General features: G+C 37.1%; 1 protein-coding gene across 1 annotated transcript in view; it reads left to right on the top strand.

Annotated features, from left to right (window-relative positions):
- AASDHPPT (aminoadipate-semialdehyde dehydrogenase-phosphopantetheinyl transferase) overlaps positions 1 to 20,283 on the top strand; it is a 34,684-nt gene extending 14,401 nt beyond the window's left edge. The window contains exons 3-6 of the mRNA XM_009890929.1: positions 9,750 to 9,871; positions 10,332 to 10,493; positions 15,190 to 15,267; positions 20,125 to 20,283. Coding sequence (XP_009889231.1) covers positions 9,750 to 9,871; positions 10,332 to 10,493; positions 15,190 to 15,267; positions 20,125 to 20,283 — 521 coding nt within the window. The remainder of the gene's footprint in view (positions 1 to 9,749; positions 9,872 to 10,331; positions 10,494 to 15,189; positions 15,268 to 20,124) is intronic.
- The last annotated feature ends 7,368 nt before the right edge of the window (positions 20,284 to 27,651 follow it).

Genomic DNA, 27,651 nt, shown 5'->3' with positions numbered 1-27,651 from the left:
CAGTGGGTTTGTGCTTGTCTGGTTTCTGGGCAAAGCAGGTGGTATTAAGTGATAGATTTTCTTTAAAAATATTTATTTTTAAGCAAAGGATTAATTGTCAAAGGTTTCAGTCAATGTAATCTTTCTGTATGTAGAAAGGCCTTCTAGTACATTATTTCCTGAAATGTAATAAAATGTTTCAGAGATCTGGTGGCTTGGTAGTAACATTGTAGTGTAAGGCTATAGATGGTCAGGCACGTCTTCTATGTGGGTGCTGTTGCACTATCAACATCTTGAGGTTTTGTTGTGTTTTTAAAGAGTAACAGAAGAAGATCTACCTCCATTAAAACGTTATGTTCCTATGTCTGTTACCCTTGAAGGGATCTGAGCATGTCTGACTTCTTTTGACTTTTTAAAAAAATCTGTAGTTGTGTCCTCACAACTCACAATCATAATGACATTATAAAGTCTATTTTTATGTTTATTTAAATTTTGGGGTTTTGTGTTTATTTTTAGTGTGATGCATCATAACCTCATGAATGTTGAAAGGAAGTAGAGTTCCTGCTGTTCTTACAAAATGGAATGATTACTTTAATGGTTTGCTATGTTCCATAATGGAAAACTGATTAAAATGCCATTTTCATGTGGTAATTTACCTTTTTGCTGAAATACTTTGGCTACCTAGAACTCTGCAACCTGTGGTCATACAACCTCTTGGAAAGAGCATAAGCAAGTAAAGGTATAACCATTGACACAGACAAGTTAAGAAAGGGTTTCTTATTTTATTACTGCTCATTATCTTTTTTGTTATTACTGTTTAGTTATAAGTAAGTAAATTTCCTTAAAAGAATTTAGGGTTCCTGAATCATCTTAGTGGTTAAGACCCCATGTATTTTCAATACTTTTATTTTCTATACTCAGAAGCAAGCTGAAGCTGTGAGTTTTCACCCAGGTGCGATTATGTCAGTAAGCTGTTCAATGGCAAGTATATTTTACAGTTGAATGTTTGGCATAGAAAGAACGTGTAAAAGTATGCTGGAATCTGAACAAAATTTGAGATGATCTGGCATAATTTGTATTTTCAGAACAAACGACAAAAATGATATATCTGTTGCAGACCATACACTAGCTGGCTGTAAATTGATCCGGTGGGAGGTATCCAGTTAATAGCTTGTGACTTTTCTTCTTTTTTTTTTTTTTTTTTTAATCCGAGCCATACCTGTGTCAAAATTGTTGTTTCGCCAGTGCAGTTTTGTAGGTAGAGCTATTCATCATGCTTCTTGACTTTCTTTTGTTTGTCATAGACTATCCGGGCAGCTAGCTTAAATATTCATCACTGCTGTTAGACCTGATCACAGTAATGTGATTGAAACCTTAGGAGTTTCTGTAATATTGCAAAGACTTAACGATCATAACTGCAGAGAAAATATCAAACATTATCAAATTATGTCAGTCTTCGTAGGACTTTTCAATTTTCATAATCTGGGAAATGTTGAGTAATTCAAAGGAGGCAACTTCAGATTTTCTGACATGTTAAAGTTAATGCTGCTTCGCTGAGGTATGCCAAGATAAAACGTATCATCGGTATTTAAATGATGAAAATGGATGTTTAACATATATATCACTGGGATAGTTGCAGGATACTGGCAGGAAGTGGAGAGGTCACAATGCAAATCCAATTTCCAGTTCACACTAAAGCTGTGAGAGCTAATAGATTTAAAAAACATGCTTTGTTAATTTTCTATCTGTTTTTTCTGAGTTAGTCATTTATCTAGCTAATTATTTGTCTTATGTTGTCAGTTTCTAAACATCTGTACAAGGGTTAGTTGGCATTAACAAACAATTAGGACTTGGGCATCTGTTGCAGAAGAAATGTTTTCTCTGTATCAGTTTACTTTGTTTTCCTTTAGAGATAGTAAAACATGATCAAATATGGTTTGTGTCCTACACCAGAAGGATTGTCAGCCCAACAGTCCATGACTTAAAACATCTTCATCCTGTAGAGTTTGTTAGTTTGCAGGATTTATAGCTAGCCTGTGTTTCACATTATTAAGCAGATTAATCTGTTCATACTTCAGTCACTCATTTTGCTAGGTAGTACATTTCACATTATCACTTTCCCTGTTTGCCATCTGAAAGTGAATTGGTATGTATTGATTAGGTATCAGTTCTTGATCACTGACCTATTTCTTTTATGCAGTTCAAGGCAATCAGGAGTCTGTTAGTGTTCTGGGGTTTGGTTTTCTTGTTTGGTTGTTTTGGTTGTTTTCAGGGGATTACTTGATCAATGAATGGGCAGTAGTAGCTTTTAGCTTTCAATTTCCATAGTTTTGGATATAGACCACAATATAAGCTAGTTAGTTTGTATCTAACCAAAACAATTTGAAGACTGTAAAACTGATAAAAACTGAAGTGAGGGAAGTCAGTCATCTACTCTTCTCACTATTTTTAAGAAGGCACGTCATGGTTTTTGTAACTTCAGGAGCAACAAGATAGTTACTACCTTTGTTAAGTGTACATTGTATTACCAAAGCTGACTTATGATTGACCTGATGTTTGTAACAGTGTAAACAAAACACCAGTATAAAGATTTCTGTATTAGCCCTGTGGATGGTAATCTTCAGTATTAATGGTGTCATGATTTACATGGATCGTGATTCTGATTGCCTTTAATCTTCCTACAAATGCAGCTTGTTTGGCTTTTTTTATCAGGTAGAAAAATGGGGAAAAATTACTCTGTATTTATCTACTATTTCTAAAGCATTTTCTCAAGTATGACTAGGGAATATAGTATGTTTTCTTATTCTTCACTCCTACATCTTTTTAAAATCAATCTTTTATATCTGGTCTGAAGTTTTGCTGTTTTACAGGGAAAATGCAAAGCAGATTTTTAGCCTAGCGTTTACAAAAAAATCAATCAAGTACCTATTTGTCATTGCAGTGAAAAAGATGGCAGTATATATTTCAATATAAATAGTTTGAGCAAAAAATCCAAAATGCACACACATATGCACACGCATGTACGTGCACACTTATCTGTATATAGCAAGTTTACTTTCCAGGTTTAATACTGGACTCTTTTCCAGTATCACTCACTATTTCTTCTCCTCACTCTTCCTGAAATTTCCAGGGCATTGTGTATTTTTAATTTAATGAAGAAACATAACTTTTGGTTTAGCCTCTTTTTTTTTCTTTTTTAAATGCATGGAAGACAATTTTTGAAGCATTAATCACATTGTATTTTTAAGGATCTAATGTGCTTTAAAGTTTATTAGCATGTAGTAATAGCTGTATATAGGTAAGAAATTCATTGCCTTCACAGCTGTGTTAATTTTACATTTAATTTTCCTGTAAACTACTCTGTTTTCAAATCTGTATTATGATGTGATAGGGGTATGAGGCTTAAGTGTCTGTAGATTAAAGAAAAAATCAATGAAAAAATATCTTGGTCTCATGGATAAAACCTCTAGCTTCTCTTGTGAATATTGAACTAATTTAGACACCAACTGGAGGAAATGCTCAGAGATTTGGTGGGTGCCTTCTCTCTGTTGGCCACTGTTTCCTAAGAAGCAAGTTAATGAGTGTTGTGGGAAGGAAGAAGAGCTCTACTTATTCTATGGAAAAAGAACTTTTACGTTTAGACCATTGAATAGCTAAACCATCCAGTCAATTTTGTTCTAATGCAAATGAACATACAGGTTTGTATTTCTTAGGCAATCAGATACTGGGACAAATTGTTATCAGTTAATTGGAAATTATGAAAAGAAGTTGTAGTATGTTTTGATTAAATTTATTAGAGTTTTCTGGTTGACTCTTGCTTTTCAGCAAGATGATCCAATGTATAAACAAAAACTGCTTCCAATATTCAGAGGATGTCATGCTCTGAAACAAAAATTTTTCAAGTGTGGAGTTTACAGTAGACTAGAGAAATGCTTTCAGAATATTAGCTATTATGAACAAATGCAGAAAGAATGCACAACAGTTTGTGTAAAAGTGGGGAAAGGGGTGAATTATAAAAACATATACCAATGAAAATGGTTTTTCCAATGAGAAAGAGTGATATAATTCTGCTCAGTATTAAAAAGAAGTAAATTTCTCAGGTTCTTTTGACAAGAGGCTATGTAAACTTTGAACAGTGTATTAACTGTAAATTAGGAAATTAAGTGGCATAGGTGAGTAAGAAGGATCTATACAAAGCATTGGAAGTAGTTTTAAAGTTTGCATTGCCAGGAAGTACCACATTCAAAATTTGTAGCTGTTAACTTAGATTTTCGTATGGTTTATAGTGAAGTTATTTGTTTGATGACTGAACAGATATTTGCATTTCTGAAAAGAAAAAGTGTCTTTATTAATAAAATTTTTATGATTAGGCTTCTATACTAAATAAAAATCTTATTTTGAAGGTATTAATAGAGGTTAATTGTGAAAAAAAGATACTAGATTTTTGACAGACTACTTACAGTAATCAATACGATAAATTTCAAAGCAAGAAAACTCTCAGTCACAGTGGAGCTTATTTTCATTAATCCTCTCGACCCAGGCAAGTTTAGTTTCATGTTTAATTCAAAAATCTCATCCCTACCCTCCCACCCCCTTGTCATTTTAATAACTTTTGTGCCGTTGGCTCTGTGTTTCTGTCTGCTGAAATGCACTCTTTCAATTCCCTATAGAATCTAAATCAGCATTTTTCTTATTTCTTTTTTTTTTTTGAAACCTTTTATCCAGTATTTTCATAGATCCGCTCCTATCACAACTTTTCTTCTCTTAAAGAAAACCAGCGTAAGGTGAGTGACTGTTCTTTCAAAGAGTTTTAATAGTTGATAGGGATAGGTATCTTTTCCCATTAATCATAAGCAATCTGTGGAACAAGGTTTCTGTTTTTCTCTGCTTCCAACTCCACTTAAATTTGGAATCTCATATGAAGACATGTCTTATATCTCTTACGTATTCCTAAAATCACAAAATTGAATTTATTCCATTTCAGTGATGAATCCCCACCTAGTCAGATGCTTGACCAATCTGATAAATATTCTGCAATTTCCTGATGCTCATCAATTTAAATAAGTAATTTACATGAAGTTTTTTTCTGAAGGGCACAGATTGTATGTTATGGGAATCTCACTTTGCCACTGAGATCAGCAAGATTACTTTAAGTATATTGGATTTATTGGAATCAGAATCTAAATTCCAGTTCTTCAGAAGCTGTAAGTATGACTTACAGGAAAGAGTATTTGGAATGCAGTTTTGAGCGTTTCAATTAAACTTTCCCACATAGTTGTATGCCCAGCTAATTTTTTTGGCTCAACATTTAAGTGGTTTTTTGAATAACCCTGAACACTGGGAAAGGAGCGCTGGATTGTATGAGCAAGGGCTTAGTACTATGTGAACCCAGCTGGGTGGCGTCTGCTCTGAAGCTTCTTAGCCTATGGGTGTTTAGAAGCACAGACAGATCAGATGTGCAGTTTTCTACAGCCTGCATAGGCTTATCGCAAAGGAATCCTTTTTCTTTACTGCTGCGAGTTAAATAAGAAACAGGAGTATGATTACGTAAGTTTCAATGAGTGTCTGGCCTTATTGTTGATCATTAAAAACATAAAGACAGAAATACTTTTTGTCTTTATTTGTATTATATGTGTGCATTACAATAAAAGCATTTGTTTCTTCAGAGAATCTGTTTTTCAGGTTTTTACTATCAATTCATTTTTATCATGCTTTTCTGGTTCATAGATCTTTTTTGGAGAATTTTCTTAGAATTTGCTCTTAGAAAAATACTAAAGCTTGTATGCATTAAGGATCTTAAAGTATTTATGTACCAGAATTCCACCTGCATACATACATGTATACCCAAATTTCGTTTAGAAAATTGGTATCATCTTGTAAAGAAGAAGAAAGCACTGTACAGTGAAGTGCAGATATTAAGTTCACATTTTTAGTTAATTTTCAAAAGTCTGAAGGTAAAGCCAAAACCTGACTGTGTTTATGAGAATATTTATCATGTTATGTCATTTTTTTGTGGGGAATCCTTTGCAACTCTTGGGAGAGATCCACTGAAGCTTCTAAGAATAATTTAATATGTCTGGTTGATAACCCTTATAAATACGTCTCTGTCTTGCCTTGATTTCCTGTCAGAGTTCCAACTTGCATTTCAGTTTCTTTTGTATTCTGTTTCGTGATCTTTGTATTTTCCTTGTAGAAAATATTGTGACCTCACGAAGATCGTTAAAATATTGAGGCACATTTTTTCTTTCTTTGCTTAAATTTTACAGAATAAGTTTTGAGATTACCAAAAGTGTTTTGCACTTTTCCCAGACCTCTCTGAAAGAAAAATATAGGCAATAAACACAGGAGGAAAAATACTTAAGAAGGTCCTAGGAAGTTATCATTGGAATAGGAAGCTCACTTTTTCAGTGGGGGAACCTGGTAGCTTGTCCTGCCCTGTGCCGCAGATGATCATTAGTAGATTATACCATGTGTAATCCAAAATTGTATCCAAAATAGCTGTTAGCTCTAGAGTATGCATAATGGAATAATTTGATGTATTTTTAATGAAATGTAATTATTTTGTAAACTAAAACTTGGATTATTAATGAAATGAAATGGTCACAGAAATAAGTCCAAGCGTTTATATAATTATTGATAGGTGAGTTTATTTCTGAAAAAAGTTGTCAAATGGGAGGTAATTTAGAAATGCAAATTTAAACCCAGCTGAATAATTTCTATATGGGACTTGTTCCCATTCTTTCAAAGGAAGTTTTTGTAAATTGTGGCAAGTACGTTGGAGGCGCTTTTTTTTTTTTTTTTTCCTCAAAATGAAAGCAAAAAAGGTTATCATCTAAAAGAAAACTTCCTGCTGCTTCTGGTTTTGTTCCCTTCTCATCCCCCAGGTCATGAGAGACGTGGAAACATTGCAGAGGGTTTAGGGAGGGCCACCAAGGTAATTAGAGGGTTGGAAAGCTTGACCTGTGCAGAAGATGGAGCTGGGTCTGTTGAACCTGAAGAGGTGAAAGTTCTGAGAAGGGTTATCTAATCACAGTCTACCTGAAAGGTGACTGTACAGAAGATGTAGGTAGCTGTCATCTTGAAGGTGCTCAGAAGCAGGGTAAAAGGCAACAGGCTCAGGTTGCTTCGGGGGGAATTCTGGCTTGATAGAGCAATTCATCACCATGAGAACAGTAAAACACTGGAATAAGTTGCCCAGAGAAGGAGTGACAGACTCTGCTTGACAGAGCTCTAGGTAACCTAACATGTAAGGCTCTGTTTTCAACAGAAGGTTGGACCAGGGGTCCTCCAGAGGTCCTTTCCAACCTAATTTTTCCCATGACTCTGTGAATCTATCTTTTCTCTGATATTGAAGCAAATACAGGGAAATGGACTAGGCAGGCTGTGGTATTGCTAGTAATTTGTGGAGAATAGTAGTCCTGGCACGTCTAATCTGATCCATTCCTCAGAGCAAAGCAACTGTACTGTATTAAGAAGGAAAGGGGAGGGGAGGGCAGTTCAGGAGAAAGTGGTGCCTGAGCTTTTCAGAGGAAGGACATGATGGACGGCTGGATTGGATGGCAAAGTACTGTGTGGATTTGAATGTAAACATCGAGAAGCGTAGTTGAACAGTTGAAGAAACCTAGGACAAAAAAGGGGTAAGTAAGGAGTGAAAAGGCAGTAGCATATGGGTTTGACAAACTGTTTAGTATACCAAGTGTTTGAGTGTATTCACCATGAGCGATAAGGTTTGGATGGCGGAAGGACTGACAGTGCAGGAGGCATTACATGCCTCTAGGTGCTGAAGGTAGTGTAGTGTGGATAGTTTTGGATGGGCTTCTGTGGTAGGGTGAATAGCCCTGGGTTACTGAAAGCAAGAGAATTCTCTGAAAGTAATGGAGGAGGAAGGGTACACCAGGACATTCTTGAATGTTTTGTAGATTGAATCACCTGAAGAGGCTGGTGTCTCACCACTGTTGTCTTAAATATTTGAGAGAAGAAGAGAAAAAAAAAAAAAAAAAAAAGTGGATTGTTTGGAGCAGGTCTTAACACAGTTATTTGATCATAAAATGGGCCATATAAACTCAGAGAGTTGAAAGACAATAACTTTTCTCCAAGTTGAACAAATTGTATTGTTATTTTTCATTGGTTTAGGCAAGTTGGATTGTCTAATTAGACGGATATTTCATTTGCCTTGGTAATCCATCAAAAAACACTTGACATTGTGGTTGCTTTTCTTTTTCAGTATTGTCATTTTCTCCAGAGAGAAATATTAATTCTGTCCTTAAATAAATCTGGATCATTCCATTAGCTGACTACTGCAACTGTCAACAAAATTTCTGTCTTGAGGTTTTTCTTCACTTTAGCCTACAAATGAAATTGAGGCCATCTCTGAAATGTCACTGGCATGTCTTGTGTGATGTGTATGTCAGATTACACTTTGAAATACAATCTGGAAATTGTCAGAAAACCTGAATGTGTGCTTTAGTGTGACATTAGTTTATTCAGATCAATTATTACTGCTGCCAATACCTGGTTTTATATAGCGCTTAGATATCTGTAGAAGACAACTTCATAGAGAAGGGTTGATACCCTTATCTCTGTTTAAGATGGGGAACATGAGTGTAGAGAAGGAAAGTTTCGTGCCCATAGCCACTCACAGAATCAGCGGCAGAGCTTGGGTTAGAACCTGCATCTTTGTTAAGCAATTTATTGATGGGTTTTTGAAAATGGTGTGGTATTGGGAGAGGAGACTATGTTTTGGATGACATACAACTAATATCTTCTTTTTAATAAGAACATTGCATAACCTATGAAAAATTTTGTCTCAATATGTGGAATTGTGTCTGTCCAGATTTTTATTATCCATACTAAAGAAAATAGATTGCTTTCTGCCATTGTCTGTTTAGCGAGCTGTAACCCTATTGGACAGATTGCATGGTATGCTGATTAATGATATAGGCCATGGGTGATTAGCCAAGCGTGTAATGAGGTCCATAGCTTCCAATGTATTATAGAAATGCCATTGATCAATATAACCACACAGTCTGTAGTGACTTCTGCAAAGTAAATTTAGACTAGTGGGGTAAAGTGGTGTAGCCCTTGAAGAGCTGCTGCAGTGCTACACCGCTGTGCTTGTTTTTAGAGGAGGCTTAAGTTTAATCTAAGGATTTGAAGATTTGGTGGTTTTGGTTTTTTATGATATTTTTCTTACTGTAATTATGATCATCACCCTACCCTCATTTTTCTTACAGAATAAATCCAAAAGACTTAATATGCATGTGATAAATTTGGGAGATTGTATTTCTACATGAGCTTTAAAAAGTGTTTCTTTTGTATCCCAGCATCCAAGGGCAGGAGGCAGAATAGCTTGATGAATTCTGACAAACAGCGTGCTGTTTTATCAAATGTTACTAGATCAAGCTGTCAGATGTCAAAGACTGTACATGCTACTTTTGTAGCTGAATATATATATATTTTTTAATATAAAATCAGTACTGGTTAAATGCTTTCCTTTTTTAGAGAATGCAGAAAATACATAATACGTTTGACTTTGATTTCACAGTTTTAATACAGTAATTCTGCTATAGGAATGGGTTTTTCTTATACTGTGTCCTGAACAATCAGCAGCAGCACTGCTTCAAGGCTATATAAATTCAGATTGTAGAGCAGAGTTGGTTCATAATTTTTTTCTTACGAGTTTTTTTCTAGAGCAATAACATGAGGTAATTAATTTGCTTATTATTACTACTCTATTAAAATGTCTGTAAATATATCTTTCTAATTTATAGGTAGTAGCTCAATTCCAAATTTTTTTCGCATCATGAAGCGACAGTTTACTGCAACAGAGTGGAGTGTAATCAGCTCTATGAGTAATGAATGGATGCAGCTGGATATGTTTTATCGGCACTGGGTAATACTTTTTTTCCTATTTAAAGACTGCAGTGCTATAACCTGCATGTTCTCTTTTGATATATTTTATTCTCATTATGGTAAAATTGTATACTTTTTATAGTTACATGTTCGTGTGGAGATAATATTTTAATAGGTTTTATATTTTAGTGATTTTTTCATAACAGAGTAACTTTGAGAACCATAGTACGGTTGACATTTCTGGAGGGATTTATGACTAGTTTTAAACACATACCCAGAACAAAGTAAAGGGTTGCATGTTCATTATATAATGCAGCAAGTTAGGCTAAGTATTAACAGCGGTGATAATTTTTTCTCTTGCTAATTGCATCGGTCTACCCTCACATTTACAGTAGTACAAGTCAAATTTATTTGGTCTACAGTGTCTGCTCAGAAGTAATGTTTATAGAACAGTTTGAAAACAGCCAGTATGAATAAAATAAATTTACTCTGTGTTTTAGGCCTTAAAGGAAAGCTTCTTAAAGGCTATTGGAGTTGGAATTGGCTTTAACTTGCAAAGAATTGAATTTAATGTGTCCCCATTGCAACTGGAAATAGGGAAGGTGTATAAGGAGACAAAAATGCTTCTGGATGGAGATAAAGAAGAAGAGTGGACATTTGAGGTAAAAAGTATTCGTATTCATTTTTTCAATAATGATAAACAGTCTCAACACCCTATGGTTACATTACACATCTGATTTTTTTTTAATTGCAGCTTCACACCTTTATTCTGTATAACCACACTGAACATATATCAATCAAAATTTAGAATCAGAATTATTAAGAATCAGCTGTAAGACTGCATATTACTGGTAGTATTTTCCTTGTGTTCCCTGTTGTGCTGAGTTTGCTTGAGTGAACTTTTTCTATCAAATAAAAATATAGAATGAACTCACATTTACTTTTCAGATCTGCCTACATCTTTATGGTAGGAGGTGATTGAAGAGACCAAGGCTGTTTAAAATCCAATTATCACATATTTTTTAAGCTTTAAAGAGAATCTAATTTACCAAAAAAAGGAGAGAAGTAAAGGGGATTTTACCCATTTAAATTACACAAAATATTCTGAAATCGCCTTCTGAAAGTACCGTGTAATGTGAAAAAAGCAACTTAAAAGCATAAAGACTACCACCTTATACTTGTCATGACTAAAAGGTCAAGAGAAGTACGAGTGAATCAGAGCAAATCAAAGTCGACACTGTTCAGATACCCCGTAAGTGTTCACAAGAGCAAAGCCTGTTCATATTGGAGATAAAATTTTCTGTGAACATTAAAAAATACATTCTGTTATTTCATTGTAAATACCAAATGAACTACCTTGTTGTTTAGTTGACTGTGGTCCCTTTACCAAGGGTTTAGTTTTGTTCGAAGTGTCATTCCCCTCCTCCACTCCTCATATATTTTTGAGCTTGGGTAGAAGGCAGTAGCTCAGAAACAGTGTCTTGGTTTTTGATGGACTAGTTTAGCTTTAGGCACTTGTTTTCATATAGTATTCTAGAGATTGCTATGCAGATTCCCTCCAACTGTTTTGGAAGGAGTAGGAGAAAAAATACAGTAAAACTTCATTTAAAAACAAATTTAATTTTAATTTAATTTTTTAATTTAAGATACATCTGCTATGTGTTAAATATGCTTTATTCACACAGGCAGACCACACTTTCCTCATTTTAAAAGGTGAATTTGTTTAGTAATAATTACAACTTTGCTATCCCAGTGAAGAGTGATACGGTATTTGTGCCAGAGTGTTAATTTAGGATGGAGTCATTATTCTGATGATGGTGATTATTATTATTATGGATAATTCAATATGCTCCATTTCCTTCCTTTGAGGAAAATAAACTTACAGAATGAAGTACTAGTTAATTTTAATAAAAATGAAAGCAGTTGATCAATAACAATTATGACAAGTTTTATAATTTAAAGAGATAAACATAAGTTTATAATACATATATCTGTAACAGATCTGATATGTGGAAAAAAAAAATCCTAATTACCGATTTGTGAAATCTTAAGTGTATTCGTGAGTCTTTCCTTATTGGTCCCAATTTTCTACAGTTAATCAGGAAGAATGGCTGGATACCACTTATTGGTATCTACATTAAAGAAGAAATCTTAAATGAGATACAAGATGCTTCTGTTTCGGTCCCTACCTCAATTTTGGACACAACCAGTTTATAAAGGGAACACCTAATTTATCCTAAACCTCACTCAGGGGTTATGAATCACCTGGCATCACTGCTATTACACAAATAATTGCTTGCATTTTTTCACAACAAATATTTGCTTGGTTTGTCTATATGCAAATACATTATTTCCAGAGTATGGATTTCAAACTGAGGTTGTCTGGGTTGATTTGAAACATATTTAGTAATTGTTGTTGGTATGCAACTGTAATGGAGTCTTTCACCCTCAGTAAGAGAAGCTAATCCTGTTGTAGTGTCAGGAATAAATAGGAATGAAAACTTTTACTTCTAAGACCAGCTAATCCGACTGGATTCATACAGCAATCAGTTCTGCTGGCTGGGAAGGTACAGATTCCTCATAAGCTGTCTGTTGTTGAGTGAATCCAGAATGATTCGAATCCCAGACGTATCATTCTGCCGAGCCTTTGAAATGAGGTCATTATAAATCTCAGTCTGCCTGTAGCTTGAACGGCTCTAGTAAGACTTTGGTTCTGTGCAGAGAAAAACAAATTTCGATCCATTGTATGTTTTCTGGTTTATAGAGAGGTATCTTAACAAAACAAACTCTTTACCTCAGAGGAAATCTGTACAATTGTCCTCTTTCGCTTTTTGTTTAATCCTGTATTTCCGTTTAAGAAGTTGGATTTATTTGGTAAACTGGTATAGCAATATCTCCAGATGAATAGGGAAGAAAACTGATTCCCTGGTTTTTATGATTTCAGTATGTTTCATTAACTCCATACCTTAAGATTTTTGCTGGCCAATAGTAGGGGCCAGGAAAGATCTCCTTCCCTTCTGTATTTGGTTTGGATTTACATTTCTCTGAAGCATCAAAGGTAAAATAAAGTACACCGTTTGTTATGTTTTATTGTAAGATTCTGAAAACTCTTTTGTGACAACAGAGGATACGTGAAGTAAATGAGGTGGAACCTCCTGAATTCGTTGTCCATTCGGCAGGGTCTCTGCAGGAGAATCATCCCTGTTTTCTAGAGTCGCAGCCTGTTAAATGCAGCTTTGAGCTGACAAAAAATTAGTTTATTAACAATATGTAAAAGACTTTATAATATGTTTTTAGTTGCACAAACAAGTAATACATAAGTTCATGGCACAAAAAGAAATTTCTGTGCATTTAGCTTAAAGCTGTAACACGGTTGTTTGCAGGCTTCTAACTACAGATGTAGGCCGCTGCTGAATGTGCTGTGCTGTGCCCTCTGATCTGATCAGTCTTTAACCTTGTGGACATGCAAAAAATGAAAGAAGGGGGGGAAATGATGAAATGAAAACTGGATGTAGTCATTTTTCCATCTAGACAAACACAAAACACTGCCACCCTAGAACTATGTAAATTGTTTAACAACACTTGATCAAACATCTACATTTCGTAGTACTTCTTTATTTTTGAGGAAGTTATGGAAATGCGTGTGATGCGTACAAATGGTTAGACTTCATCAGACTTGAGGTAGCATTCTTTATGCTTGACTCATTTTCAGTCTCATACCCTAGTAAAGGAATGGAAAACCTAGTAAAATACTTCAAGAACACACCTGTAGCTCTTGCAGTTGTGTGAAATACTGCTTACACTGCAAATTTGTAGTGTTTCTCACTATTTCCCCTAATCTAGACAGAATTGAAATAGTCATTTTCTTACTAGTGCTTTGCAGAAAGGTAAAACAAGATGAGCGTGATGGTTTGTTTTTAAGTAGGTGAGGGATACAAAGTTCACTGCTAAATCTATCAAATAAGCACAGTTTTGGTGCTGAAGAGATCAAAGTAAAAACACAGTTCCACTGCCACACCAGCACCTATCTGCCAAGGCATCCACATCTTTGCCACTAAAGTCTCCCAGTCTCATAGATGTATTGCTGCTACACATGACCAGAGCAGCTGCTGTCTTGGCTGAGTTGGGCTGTTTGTATATATGTGACCATATATACAGGGCTGTTTGGGAATCACAGAAATGGTATCCTTGCAATTGAAATCTTTGAAAATCCTGTATACTAGATACAATGTAGAGAAGCCTAATGCAGACTGACGGTATTGTTTTAAAAGACATTATGATTAGATTAAAAGGGAAAAAAACCTGCAACCAACAGTCTGTCTGAGGAAACAGGACATCATGATGCTTTCTTTATATTATAATATAGTGCAGTTAGAATATTTCCCAAGGAAGTGGAAATTGGAGGTCTAGTCATACCTCCCAGGAGAATATCTAGACTGCTGATTTTCAGATTAATTGTGATATCTAAATTGTTAATTTTTCCAGGTTAAATAACTGTTACTGATTTCCATTATCAACTGTTATTGATTTCCATTTTAGAAAGCTTGTGCAGAAATTGTGTGAAAATTTTTGGATAAAGAAGCAGGGAAAACATTATTTCCCCACCACCACCTTTATATATACACACACACATATGTGTGTAAAGACAACAGGATTATGACTTGACTATAGAGTAAACATTATTCAGAAACAGTACATAAAACTGTTTTTTTTTTTTCTGAAATTGATTGTTTAGAATGAGTTCTTAGCCTTTTTAGAGGAAAAAACTTTTAAAGACAACTATTAAATGGATCATTACTGAAGTACGAAATATATAGCTATATATCTAAGAATGTTTTTTGAGGGAAATTAATTTGGTTTTACACAGAGCAGTGAGTGCTCAGACTGCTGTGTCAAAAATTTGAAGTTGTGATCCTACATACTGTGTGAAGCCAAGAGTGAGAGAGTCATTGGTTTAAGTTTACATTTACATCGTTGTTTTTCAGAATACCTCCCAGAAGTTCACAGTGCATCTCATTGGAAAACAGATAGTTAAGATAAGTTATATGGCTTGTGACTTAGAAGGGCTGGTAAAGGAATGCTACACTCAAACTTGAATGTAAATATCTACAAATGGGTGAGATGATGGTAACATACAGTAAACCAGTTCAGCCCTGCTAACTTTTCAATGTGTCTGCATCCCTGAGCTCTCCAACAAAACTGCTGAAAAGGAGTATTGCTTTTTGAATGTCATTATTGTAAAATATTTTAAATGATGGTCTGCTCTTGTTCGGAACCATATTCTAAACAATTATATAGTCTTTATTGGAAACAGAATAAAGAAAATGCATCTACATTGCCATTTTTTATCTTTACTAGGAAACCCGATTAGATGACCACCATCATGTTGCAGTGGCTCTCGGGAAACAGGAGGGATTTGGACAGAAGCATTCTGATGTAAGAAATTATGAAACATTTTCAGGTCTTGGAAACTAATCACTTGAACATAAACTTAGTTTGATGCTATAGCTAAAAGTGTGTTATCTCAGATGTAGGAGGACCAAGGAGAAAGCTTATCTTAAGCACAATGCTATTCACATTGTTACTGAACTGTTACCTCTAGTTCTGTTGTGCCTGTTTCAGGAAATGTCTCGAAGGGCAAAATGGTTTCAGAGGACAGCAATGAGTAATGTCAAATCTGGAATGTACATGTTACAGTGTTCAGTGCATTCATTCAAGAGATTAAGTGATTTTTGTCACAGCCTGCTAGTACTTATGTAGGGAAGATGGTTTTCACAGAGGGAAATGGAGACAGTGAACCAATCTGGACTGCTAAACTGGTACGGCACCTCACCAAGTTGATTTTAATGGGGGACTGTCAGTGCATGTATCCCAGAGCAGATCCATCTCTCAAACACCATTATGACAAGATAACCCTCGAGACAAGCAACAACACCCAACAGATGGGAAGAACAGCAGTGTTAGTCTTCATTCCATGTGGTCTCTTTATTGAGAGAAGCAACAAAGCTGTTTAAAAGCTTTTCAGGATTTTCTGTGCAATTTAACAAAGACCTCGGTCATGAAAATAGCAATAAAAGTCAAATTTCAGACAGACTGGCAAGTTGAAGCCAAAATAGGCAGACAGTCAGCAAGGGAAAGTGTGACAAATTGCAAGGTTTGTCTGTGGTGTTTTAGTTGCTCACAAGAAAATGGGTTAGTTGTTATGTAGATACAAAGATTCTGCTGGGAACTAGAAAAACAACAATTAGTATATGAATGGCTAAAAGATGAGAGTGTTTGTGCACACATCTGTCATGGTCATAAAGTCTGAGTCTGTGTTCATGGATAGCACAGAGAGGCAGACCTTTTAACTAGTATTGGTTAGATTTAAAAAAGAGGTGTAAACTGCCTTTGAGGATTTACTGTGGTAAATCAGTGCTCAAATGCTCTTTAAGAAAATATGTGCTTTTGTTTGACGGGACATATTTAAGTTCCCAGTGGGGCTGCATATTATCCTTCTTACAGGAATACTGATAAATGTCAGTCTGAGGTAAAAAGGTGGCAGCCATTATTTCTAAAGACAATTACCTAAGTATTCTACAAAAATCCAGGATTTTTAAGTATTACCTTTGCCATCACTGTCACACACCTTAAAATTATCATAGAAAGAATAGGCATGGTATGGAGAGTTATGATGAAAAGTCTTTGAATCAAGAGCAGCCTCAAAGGCATACTTGTCCATTGACTACATTTGTGATGACCTAAATTTCATTAGCTCAATTCACTGAGAAAAGTTCATTTTAGACAGGACAAATGAGCATTCTGTGACTCCCCAATATGGAAATGACGTGAAAATTTCTGTACTATTGCATTGTGCCTTTTCAGAACTCCTAACAGAAATGTGGAGGAAATGAAAGTGGCCTTCTCTCTTTCTAACAGGACTGTAAAAAAGATTCTATGTGTTGCCAGATATGCTGAAAGGAAAAGGTGTTCTTCATCTTAGTTTTAAAAAAATTGAGTGTGTAGAGATTATGCAATTGCTTCAAGATGTCAGTGCTTGTCTCTGTTACGTCTCTGCTATGACAGGAGTAATTCATTGTGTCCTGTTTGCAGAACATATACTTTCAGTGGGCTTTCTTCCCAACCTGACAGCAAGTACCTACAATTCACAGGAAAGACCAATTGTTACTTTTAAGTACTATATTTTAAATTCTCTAGTGTCAAGAATCTTAACAAAATATCTGCTAATGATTGCTGTATGCTTGAAGAGACAGAACATTTATCTGCACTCTTACCTAGATCCAGACAGCTATCTGAGGCAGGTCTCAATGAAAGATGGCTGAGTTTGTAATTCTTTGATTCAATGTGGTCTATAAAATGTCTTTTCATGTAGTACTTGCTAAATTTCACAGGACTTGTGATTAATTCAGTCAGAACACACTTGCTTTCAGACAAGGATGTGCTGAAGTTTGAACTACATCTGTTAACAATCTACTTAGCGCCGAGGCTTGGTTCATATTTGGTATGCATCTGTGATGTCACTTGCATGGCTCTAGGCACAGTTCCTGCAGCTTTACCTCATCTCCAAAATGAACAGGAATGTCTCAACACCATGCCACTTGTGTGAGGATGGAAAGTGACAGGCAGCTCAATTAACTTTTGCTTTCCGTCTGCATTGGACAGCTTTGAGTTTTGCTGGGCTGTTACAACAAACACAAACCATTTTTTTTTATCTCTCCATTTATTCCTAGCAGTAGCTTACTGCTCAAACACTGAAGCAGAGAATAGGTATTTTTGCTATTTTACCTATTTACTGACCTACCTTCGTTGAGGTGACAGGAAGGGATAACAAGATCAGCAAAATGGGCTTTAGACATGGTCACCTCCAGCACTTGCATGTAAGCAAGCAAGTGCATACAAGGCACCATTATGGACAATTCCCCCAAACCCTCTCCAGGAACTCAGTGTGCTGGGGTACCTAAAGGACCTGTATGCTAGTGCATGCACTATGGGGAATAAACATGATGAGTTAGAGATTGGTGTGCAGATGCAGGGCTGGATCTTGTTGGGATTATGGAAATGTGGTTGGATGGCTCCCATGTCTGGAGTGTTGCGTTCAAAGAGTACGGGCTCTTTAGGAAGGACAGGTAGGGGTGATGAGGCGGGGGGAGGTGCCCTTTGTGTAAGAGAGCAGCTGGAGTGCTTGAAGCTTTGCCTGGGGATGGATGAGAGTTTATAGGTTAGGATTAAGGAGAGGACAGGTCAAGGTGACATTATAGTGGGTGTCTGCTATATGCCACCTGACCAGAAGGAACAAGTGGATCAGGCCATCTACAGACGGATCAAAGCAGGCTCCTGTTCACAGGCCCTGGTCCTCACGGGGGACTTCAACCACCCCACTATCTGCTGGAGGGACATAGCAGGACATAAGCAATCTAGGAGGCTCCGGGAGTCCGTTGACAACAACCAGGACATAAGCAATCTAGGAGGCTCCGTGAGTCCGTTGACAACAACTTCCTCCTCCAAGTGATAGAGGAGCCAACTAGGAGAGGTGTTCTGCTGGACCTCATTCTCACCAACAAGGAGTGGCTTGTTGGGGATGTGAAAGTCAAAGGCAGCTTTGGCAACAGTCAACATGAGACGGTGGGTTCAGGAGCCTGGCAGGGAGGAGGGCTTACAGCCCTGGGCTTGAGCAGAGCAGACCTTGACCTTCTCAAAGATCTGCTTGGAAGAGTCCTGTGGGATAAAACCTCGGAGGGAAGCGAGGCCCAAGCAAGCTGCTTAATATTCAAGGATCACGTCCTCCAAGCTCAAAAGAGTTCCATCCCAATGCATATGAAGTCAGGCAAAAAGGCCAAGAGGCCCATGTGGATAAACAAAGAGGTCCTAGCCAAACTCAAAACACAAAAAGGAAGCATACAGAGAGTGGAAACAAGGATGGGTAACATGGGAGGAATATAGAAACATTGTTTGAACATCCAGGGATCAAATTAGGAAAGCTAAAGCCCAAATGGAATTTAATCTCGCCAGGGATGTCCAAGGCAATGAGAAGGGCTTCTATAAGTGCATAGTTCAGCCCGGAGAAGAGAAGGCTCAGTGGGATCTTAGTAATGTATCTAAATACCTGAAGGGAGGGTGTAAATTAGACAGAGCCAGGTTCTTTTCATTGGTGCCCAGTGGCAGGACCAAAGGCAATGGACATGAGCTGACACACAGGAGGTTACCTCTGAACATCGAGAAACAGGTTTTTTTCACTGTGAGGGTGACTGAGATTGCTCAGGGAGATTGTGGAGTCTCCATCTATGGCGATACTCAAAAGCCATCTGGACATGGTCCTGGATAACTGGCTTTAAGTGGCTTTGCTTGAGCAGGGGTGTTGGACCAGATGACTTCCAGAGCTCCCTTCCAATCTCAGCCATTCTGTGATTACAAGACATCAGTATTCATGCCCCAAGAAGTTAACAAAACCTTAGCCTGTATCAAAAATGTGTCAGTTTGTGTGATGGACAGAATAACCCCACTGCAGAATAGCCCTGCTGAATTCTGTCAGCTATTAATCATGGAGAATATCTTGCTTTAATAAATGCCGAATTTAGAAGGATCAGCTATATTCAAGTTTGATTCATGCAGCTGTAATACTTGCCTTGCTGTCTGGAAAGAATTATGCTTGCCGATAGCATACAGCAGTCTGCACAGTAAAGTGATCAAAAAACCAAACCTTTTTTTCTTTGAAATGTGATTTTTCTTGAAGTGATGGAACTAACACAGACCATGACACTCTTGTCTCTAATATCTCATTCTGCATTTAATCTGAATTTAACACAGGGAATTGTGGGTTGATTGTGACCACTTTTGTCCCTAAATAGCATGAAGTTGAGAGAAGCATGCACAACCTCAGTGTTTACTGGCATTAAAAAGAGTATGAATAGGCACACCTCTAGTGGAGTAAATCGTCATGTTATCATCTCAAATAGTCATGTCTGCTGGAGAATGAAGTACAACTTGTTTGGGTTTGTTGGTGGGTTTTTTCTTCCTTTTTTTTCTGGACTTAAATGCTCATTCTGTGATATTTCCAGCATTCTCTATCCCTTCTTTCCGTTTTCTGAACGTTTCAAAGAAAAACTTGATTTTCCTGTGTGGCCTGTTACATGCTTCTATACGTTACTGTATAGCCTAAATTAGGGACAGTGACATTGGTCTCAACTGGAATATTTTCGTTCTTCTTTTGTAAGCAATGCGTAATTTAAATGGGACAGGGAATATTGCAGGAGGAACATTGAGATTTGTAATAATACTAGTATGTATATTCCCTAGGTCTCTTTCATGGAGTCTGACCAACCACAGTTTACATTATTGACTTTTGAAGATTTAGTTGCATCTGGTATTCCAGTCGCATCTGAAGATTCTGCATATTGGGATAATTTTTGTTCTAAGCAGGAGGGTCCAGTGAAACAGAATTTACATTCAAGATAAGAATGCTTATAAGAAGAAGAAAATTGTTGAAGTTGTTATGCTGGAGTGTGGGAATAAGTGTAAATGTGTTAATGAAACATGTTTTTCCTTATTTAAACTAACAGTCTGATTTTCACCTGTTTAAAATTGACATTCTTTATCAATATCTTAAGGAAGATGCGTGTTTCAGTGGAGGAGTTCTGAGTGAAGAGTCTAAGCTGACCACATGCTATTTTGTTTTTCCATGCCTGCGGTTCTTACACTTCAGTAATTACCCATGCCAGGAACAGGCAGAGGAGTTACAATACTGTTGTTGATTAGTCAACAAGTGTTTAATATATAAAAATATGTTTCTATACTTCATTTGTGCTGAAGCTTAAATTACGATACTGCCTTTTCTCTTACAAAAATAATAGTTTTATTCTCAGATGGATGAATAAAGCCAGAAGAATTGGCACAAATCCTTTTGGTGTTACTATGTGGTGCAAGTGTTTGTACCACACTTTGTATTTGTGTAATAGCAGGCTGAAGAAGTCTGAATCTTAGTAGTCTTGGAACTACATCTGTGCAAAACTAGTTTGAAGCAGGGAATTAACTTATAAGTATTTCATAGCCTTTTCATATACAGTCTTTAACCTTCCTGTGTGTAACTTAAGATTTGATTTTTAACAGTTCTTTTTGTGTTTTTTTTCCCTCAGTGATAGATATGAGCCAAACAGCAGTTCAGTTTTCCTAGACTTGCTTTTAAGTCTGTACTGTCCTAGACACTAAGGCGGGGGGCGGGAACACGATAACAACAAAAAGAACCTATTTACTTTTTTTGTCTCGTAACATCTGAAGACAGCATATTTTATTGTCTTACAGTGAATTAAAATTTCTGGAGAAGATCTGCACATCTTGAATGTACCTTTAGAGTATTTTGTATTCTTTTTCGAAACAAATCCTATTTTATGCCATTACCTCTCACTTTTCTTTCTAGAAGTCATAGATACATTGTGGTCCATCTAAATGTGAGGAAACACACTAAACAGAATGAGTCATACTGAACCAAATGATTTTCACAACTAAAAAGAGTTCATTTCTGTGCTACAGTTAAACATAGATCTTCAGTGAATTCAGGTTTTTGTACAACTTGGCTGTACCCTTTAGTATTCTGACTAACGGAGAATCTACTTGTAATGTAAGCATTGAAGCCATGCCTTATTACAAAGATAAAGAAAAGGTTTAGAAAGAGAATTGTGTGAGTTTTACAATCTTATACAAGCTTTTGGAGTTTTGCTGTAGATAAGTCTGAATTAAAATATGCTGTTAATCTTTCCTGCTTCTACCAGTTCTGATTAATTTTTTTTCCATTCAAATGACTCTCTCATCTTGCATGTTTATCATAGTTTTTGCTGTTTTGCTTTTTTCCTCCAAAACTGCAAATCAGGGAAGCAGTGACTCTTCACTTCAGACTTCCCCAGGGGTAAAATTAGATGTTCAGTAACTTCAAATCTGAAGTTAACAGAAATATACAAATTGTAAGTCAAGTATGCCAGACTGCTTTTTTAAATTAAGTACAACTTGCAATAAATAATTGGCACTCCATGGAGGCCAGAAAAGGCTATTTAGTGGATATGTAACAGTATCATTTACTGGGATAGGATATTTTTAACTGATTCAGTTGACTCTGTCTTCCTGTGCTCTACCTGAAGTGTACTGTTATCCCAGACGGGCAAGCACATGCAGGTGCTTAAGAGCTGAGGTAACTAGAAGAATTGCCAAGGTGCAAGCAGGAATTATTCTGCCACAGGTTTTTGAAGTCTGTGGAATAAGGAGGCATATTCAGTGTATGAAGGCCTGGAGAGTACTGAGCTCCATGGCTGGCTGGCTGTTAACTGGTCCAGTGCATGCCAATCCTCACCAGTCACTGAGGACCCCATCAACTGCAGCTGTACCAGCCAGTTTAAATTGCCAGCCTTTTTGCTGGGACAATGAAATGAACTGCAAATATGGTGTGAGATAAATAGGGAATTTTCAGATTGAGATTTCTGGGGTTAAACGAGTTCATTTCATATTAGAGATTATTTATTTTTGCCTGGTGACAATGTCTCAAAATGGATTTTTTTCTCCTATTGGAAAGAGTTTAAAAAGTACTAATGAAATTATTTATAATATTGTACTTGCATGTAAGTAGAGGACAAACCAATTTTGTTAAATTAGAAAATTACACTTGGTTTGCTTGCCAGGAAAATGATAATTTTCAGGACTATATCTAATTAGAAAGGTTAGAAAAACAGAGGAGTTTGTTTTGGTTAGCTTTACATGAAATAAAAGCATAATTTCTAACAGTCCGGACAGAATCATCTAGAAGATTGCAGTTCCTCACATTATGATTTTTTCCATGTCTTTGATTTACATGGAGCTATTTGAAAAATAGGATTAATAATTTTTTTTTTTTTTTTAATCTTAGGTAGCAATAAAGTTAGGTGGTGGTAACGCTTTGTGAAGAGCCACTTGAGTCAGGTTGTTTAGTGTCAGTGCAAATGGATTGAATTTTTACACTTGCTTTTACCACTGTGGGAAAAAGCAGCTGTATACTTATCCAATTATCAGCTAAAAGCATGCTTCTAAAAGGCCAGCAAGACACTCTGACTCTTTATACATGTGAATGATCCTTCTTAAAGTCATCAGAATGTTTTTCTGGGCATCTGTTTTCTGCAGAGGCACATATTGAAATAAATATTGCTCCTGTGTACAGATAAGTTAATGTAATCTCACAGCTCTAAGACTTATTTTTTTTATTTCACCATCACACTTTCCCTGCATAAAAAATTGAGCCCCCTGTCCACTCGTGGACATAACACGGGCTTCCTTGCATTTCCCGAGAATACAGTCCTAATGTCCATAGAGTGTCTCTGCCATTTTTCGAAATACTGGTCCAGCACAGCTCCAGCTTCCCTCCCTAGTTCAGGTTGTTGGCCCAGGCCGGTGCAGATGAGCTGACCTTTGCTGGTCTCCTGTCACTCTTCTATCTGCAGGAAACTTCCCAGTTATGTCTAGGAGCCCTCTGGCCTTCAGGTTCCTTCTCCAGAGCTCCGTGCCTTTACCTGTTTTGTTTTCTATATACTGCCCTGTTCGTGCCCATGCCGCGTACATGGATCCTAAAGGGTAAGAAGCTGCAAAAATACAATCTGTGCTCCGCATGAGCCTTTCCCAGCCGGAGCTGTGGCTCAGTAGTTGTTTTCCCTGTGGAACAGGATTGACCAGCCTTCCTGTTTCTCAGAGGACAGATGTAGATCTTGGATCAGATCCCCTGCCCTAGATTGTGGATCAACCCAATGTTCCTGAGAAGTAGCTATTAACAGTCTCTGATGTAAAAAGAAAAGTGTTCTTAAAAGTTTTGGTCTTCAGTGAACAGATTGGGAAAAGGGAATAAATGTGTTTTAGTTTAGACATTTTATCATGTTTAAACCTTTGTGTATCTTGCATAAAAATTGTTAGAGTGGATTAGGAACTTCAGGGGATAAAACTGTTCAAGACAATTTGCAGCTGTGTGACAAGAGACTGGTGCTATTTTATGTGAAAATCTGTAACTCTGAAAAGTGGATCATGTGAATTCACTCAGCTTTTCACGATATCCATAAACCTATGCAAGATGTGTATCGGTACTATATTATGGGATCAAATGCACTGATGTTAATAAAATATACGTACTTCATGTTCCTCCAGAATACAGATATTTTGGATTGCTCTATACTATATAGAAAATGTAGGCATGATAATAAGTTCTGAATTCTTCTCAAGAGAGACAAAATTTTAGATTTTTTTTTTTTTTCCAAAAGTCACTTCTTGTAATATGTTATTTTCTTGTGCTGTACATAGAGGTTTTTATGGCCAGGTACTATTTATGATTCCTATTTCTGATAAGATTGAGTGTAATTTCTTTATTGAAATAAAAAGTGGGTTATTTTGTGTTTGTGTTCTGATTTTGTGTTGCCTGTTTATGGTCCTACCTTTCTGATTTACTTTTTTAATCTCAGTATTATTTAGATCCAGACATAGGTGGGGTTACTGAAACACTCACCTATGACTCCTTTGTTATTTCTAAAACAGTTTATGGGAACACAAAACTATGCTCCTAGTGGCATCCTTTAAATGAATCATGAAACAAAGGTCTGGACCAGCTGTCCGCTCTGTGGCATCCTTGTAAGACTGGGTCTGGGCAAGTCTGTATTCTGGCACCACTCGCTGGTTTCTTCCTGCAATTTTAGTTTAATAATGTGCACTCTAGTTTCCTGATGTAACTGTGACATAATGTTGGTGTATTCTAAGTTAGAGCGACTGTCTCATTATTTGGTCTAAAATGCAATAGTGTAAGGTGTAGGGAGATCCGTATTTTCAAATACAAGGCTGCAGTGTTGCGCAGTGGTACCTGCACATGTAAGGAAATTTCTGAATTTTTTTTGGAACTATGTTGTAGAACACAAAGGTTCTTCATGTTGTAGTAGGAGCTTATTCACACACAAAAAAAGCACTTTTGTTTGCACAAAGGTTTTCTTTAAAACCATTGAAGAATTGTTTTGGATTTATAAATGATGTAAACAGTAAGAGAATGGGTATTTCATTTGAAATGCATCTTTGATCCTCCAACATCTAGAGGTACGTAAACACTTTTATTTCTACTTTACAAAGCAGTAAAGAAGCACTGTCATCTAGCGAGGTGTTAGAAAAGCTGCCCAGTAGCCATTTTATAAAGAAGTGTTCTTCATACCGCAAATAGAAAAGTATCTGCAATGAACATGTATAATCTGTTAGGTAATAGTTTGTATCACTACTAACAACTGAATAATTTGATACATTTTAGTACATTATAAAGTTGCCTTTTTATGTTTGTAGTGGCTATCAGCCCAATAAGCGAAAGAATGGTTTGGAGCATGGTGGATCTAGATGTCACATCCAACTTACTCTACATATAAGCAGTGAAGTTTAGTTCTTCAAACTGAACTAGGGGGGAGCTTCTAATGAGTAAAGGTTTTATCCAGTGGCTATTGCAAAACACATGAGCAGTCATGGCAACAAGGTACAGAACCCCAGACTTTTTACTGTCTTGCAAAGTTCTTATTCAAGTGCTAATTTCAGACTTTGATTTCTTGTTTCTTGGCTGCTAGGAATCTTACTGAGTAGTAACCCTGCCTGTGGCAGCCTAAAACCTGCTGATCAAATTTGTTTCTGAAAAGGGGATACGTTTTCTTTATGCTGAGGAGGATTCTGAAGGAGTTTCTGCCTTTTAATCAAAATTGTAATCCTATAAATAAAGAATTTTAATTCATTGGTTTGCAGATGTTTTCAAGGTGAGCGCACAATCTACCAGTCCACCACGAAGAATGTATAGGTCCTACTGAAGGCAAGGATTTTTTTAATTTATTTTTTTTGTTTAAGTTTCAAGCTTAGAAGTGCTGTGTTGTGAGGGTACTTCAAAGGTTTGCCAGACTGCTGCTCAGATATGTCCAAGTGATTTAGGGATGCCTGATGAACGTCCTGAGCAGGCTTAGGGCAGGAAGCTAACCCCAACGTTCCCAGCATAAGCAAGATGCAATGCCAGAGCTATATGCCGTACCAGAACTTGGAAGGACTGATGGAGTTTTGGTAAATGGTAACATTCTTATGAATGGCAAAGCTCTAAAGGGCTTGGGTGGTTGGGGGTTTTTTTCACGTTAGTATTTTTAGGTTTTGATAGCTATGTTGTAGAAGTATAAATGTCTCTCTTTGAATTTGGTTATTACCCCATTAAGTTATACAGGCATTTAAGTGTAATCAGATATTCCACAAGGGCACCAAGGCTTTGATTGCGTTAGGATTGAGGACTTAGCTCAGTGTGATTGCTGTTGGTAAATTTGCCTTTTTTTTTAAAGCACCTGAATAAGCTGGTGCATCAATTCCACCCTGTTTCAGCATACACCTTGTGCTGTGCCCTCGGTGCCACAGGACCTCTAACATATCTGCCTGAGGTGCCTTTTGCTGCAACAGCCTTTAGTGGTTTAGAACCAGCGTGCTGTAAGGTCCTGCTGGCAGGTCGTTGTCTCTAAACTGACAAGAAAATGTTTTGGTCTCATTACCAAAAATTAGTGCAATATTTCCCTAGAAAATTAACGCAAAAGATGAGTAAAGGAATTATATGTTAAGACCTTAATGTTGTACTGGAAATAATAAGGGGAAATAAATGTAAAAGGCAAGTTGAAAGTGTGTTAATGCTAGCTTTTAACTCACAAAGAGAAGTTCTTAGTTCTGCTTTGCTCTGAGGTCTCAAAGCAGCTGAAATCATTTCAATCCTTTTATTTGGGTTTCCTTTTTTTTCCCCTCAAGGTTAAATAGTAGTGTCTGTATTAGACACTTTCAAAGTTCCTGTTAAGATTTTCCAACTATCTAGTGAGTTTCTCTTGTCACAGTAGTGTAATATTTCCAGCCTTGTTCAATGTTCTAAAAAATTGCTTTCCTTTAATCTTGAAATAGGCTGAAGTTCACTCAGGTAGCCAATCATACCCATTTTATCCATGGGAATCTCTGACCGAAGGCAGAAAGCCGGAGCTCGGGCTGCCCCTGAAGTCACGCAGGGGTTAGTCACTTACCCGTTCTCTTGCTTGACCATGCCCGGTGCGTCTGGGATCCCCTGTGCCTGCGGAAACTGTTGGTTGCCCAGGCAGGGCATGTTTGTAGCCCCTTCTGTTGATAGAGCAGTGCTAAGGGATGGCAAAGGCCGGAGTCGGACAGTGCATCTCAGCTGTTTTCATGAAAATACGTCGAGAGCCCAACAGAGTGCAGCACTTTGTCCAACCTGGTGCTGCTTGAACAGCCAGCGGTCATTTGATTGGTCAACATGACCCTGCTTTGGTCAGGGGAGGAGCGTACATGCTCCTGTTGTAGTGGCTCCTAAGCTGCCTCATTATTTCTTGAATTAACTCACTCAGTTGCGTGATGTCACTACTTGACATCACAGTATTACACTCTCAATTGCATGACTGATAATTATCATAGAGTCATAGAATGGTTTAGGTTGGAAAGGACCTTGAAGATCATCGAGTTCCAACCCCCCTGCCATGGGCAGAGACACCTCCCACCAGCCCAGGTTGCCCAAGACCACGTCCAGCCTGGCCTCGAATACCTCCAGGGATGGGGCCTCAACAACCTCTCTGGGCAACCTGTGCCAGTGCCTCACCACCCTTAAAGGGAAAAACTTCTTCCTAATGTTTAATCTAAACCCGCCCTCTTCCAGTTTAAACCCATTCCCCCTCGTCCTATTGCTACATGCCCTTGTAAAAAGTTCCTCCCCAGCTCTCCTGTAGGCCCCCTTTAGGTACTGGAAGGCCACAATAAGATCTCCCCGGAGCCTTCTCTTCTCCAGGCTGAACA

Source organism: Charadrius vociferus, unplaced genomic scaffold, assembly GCF_000708025.1.
Source record: "Charadrius vociferus isolate BGI_N301 unplaced genomic scaffold, ASM70802v2 scaffold118, whole genome shotgun sequence".
Classification (NCBI taxonomy): domain Eukaryota; kingdom Metazoa; phylum Chordata; class Aves; order Charadriiformes; family Charadriidae; genus Charadrius; species Charadrius vociferus.
Note: the sequence above shows the minus strand (reverse complement) of the source record. Positions and strands in the feature narration are given on the sequence as shown.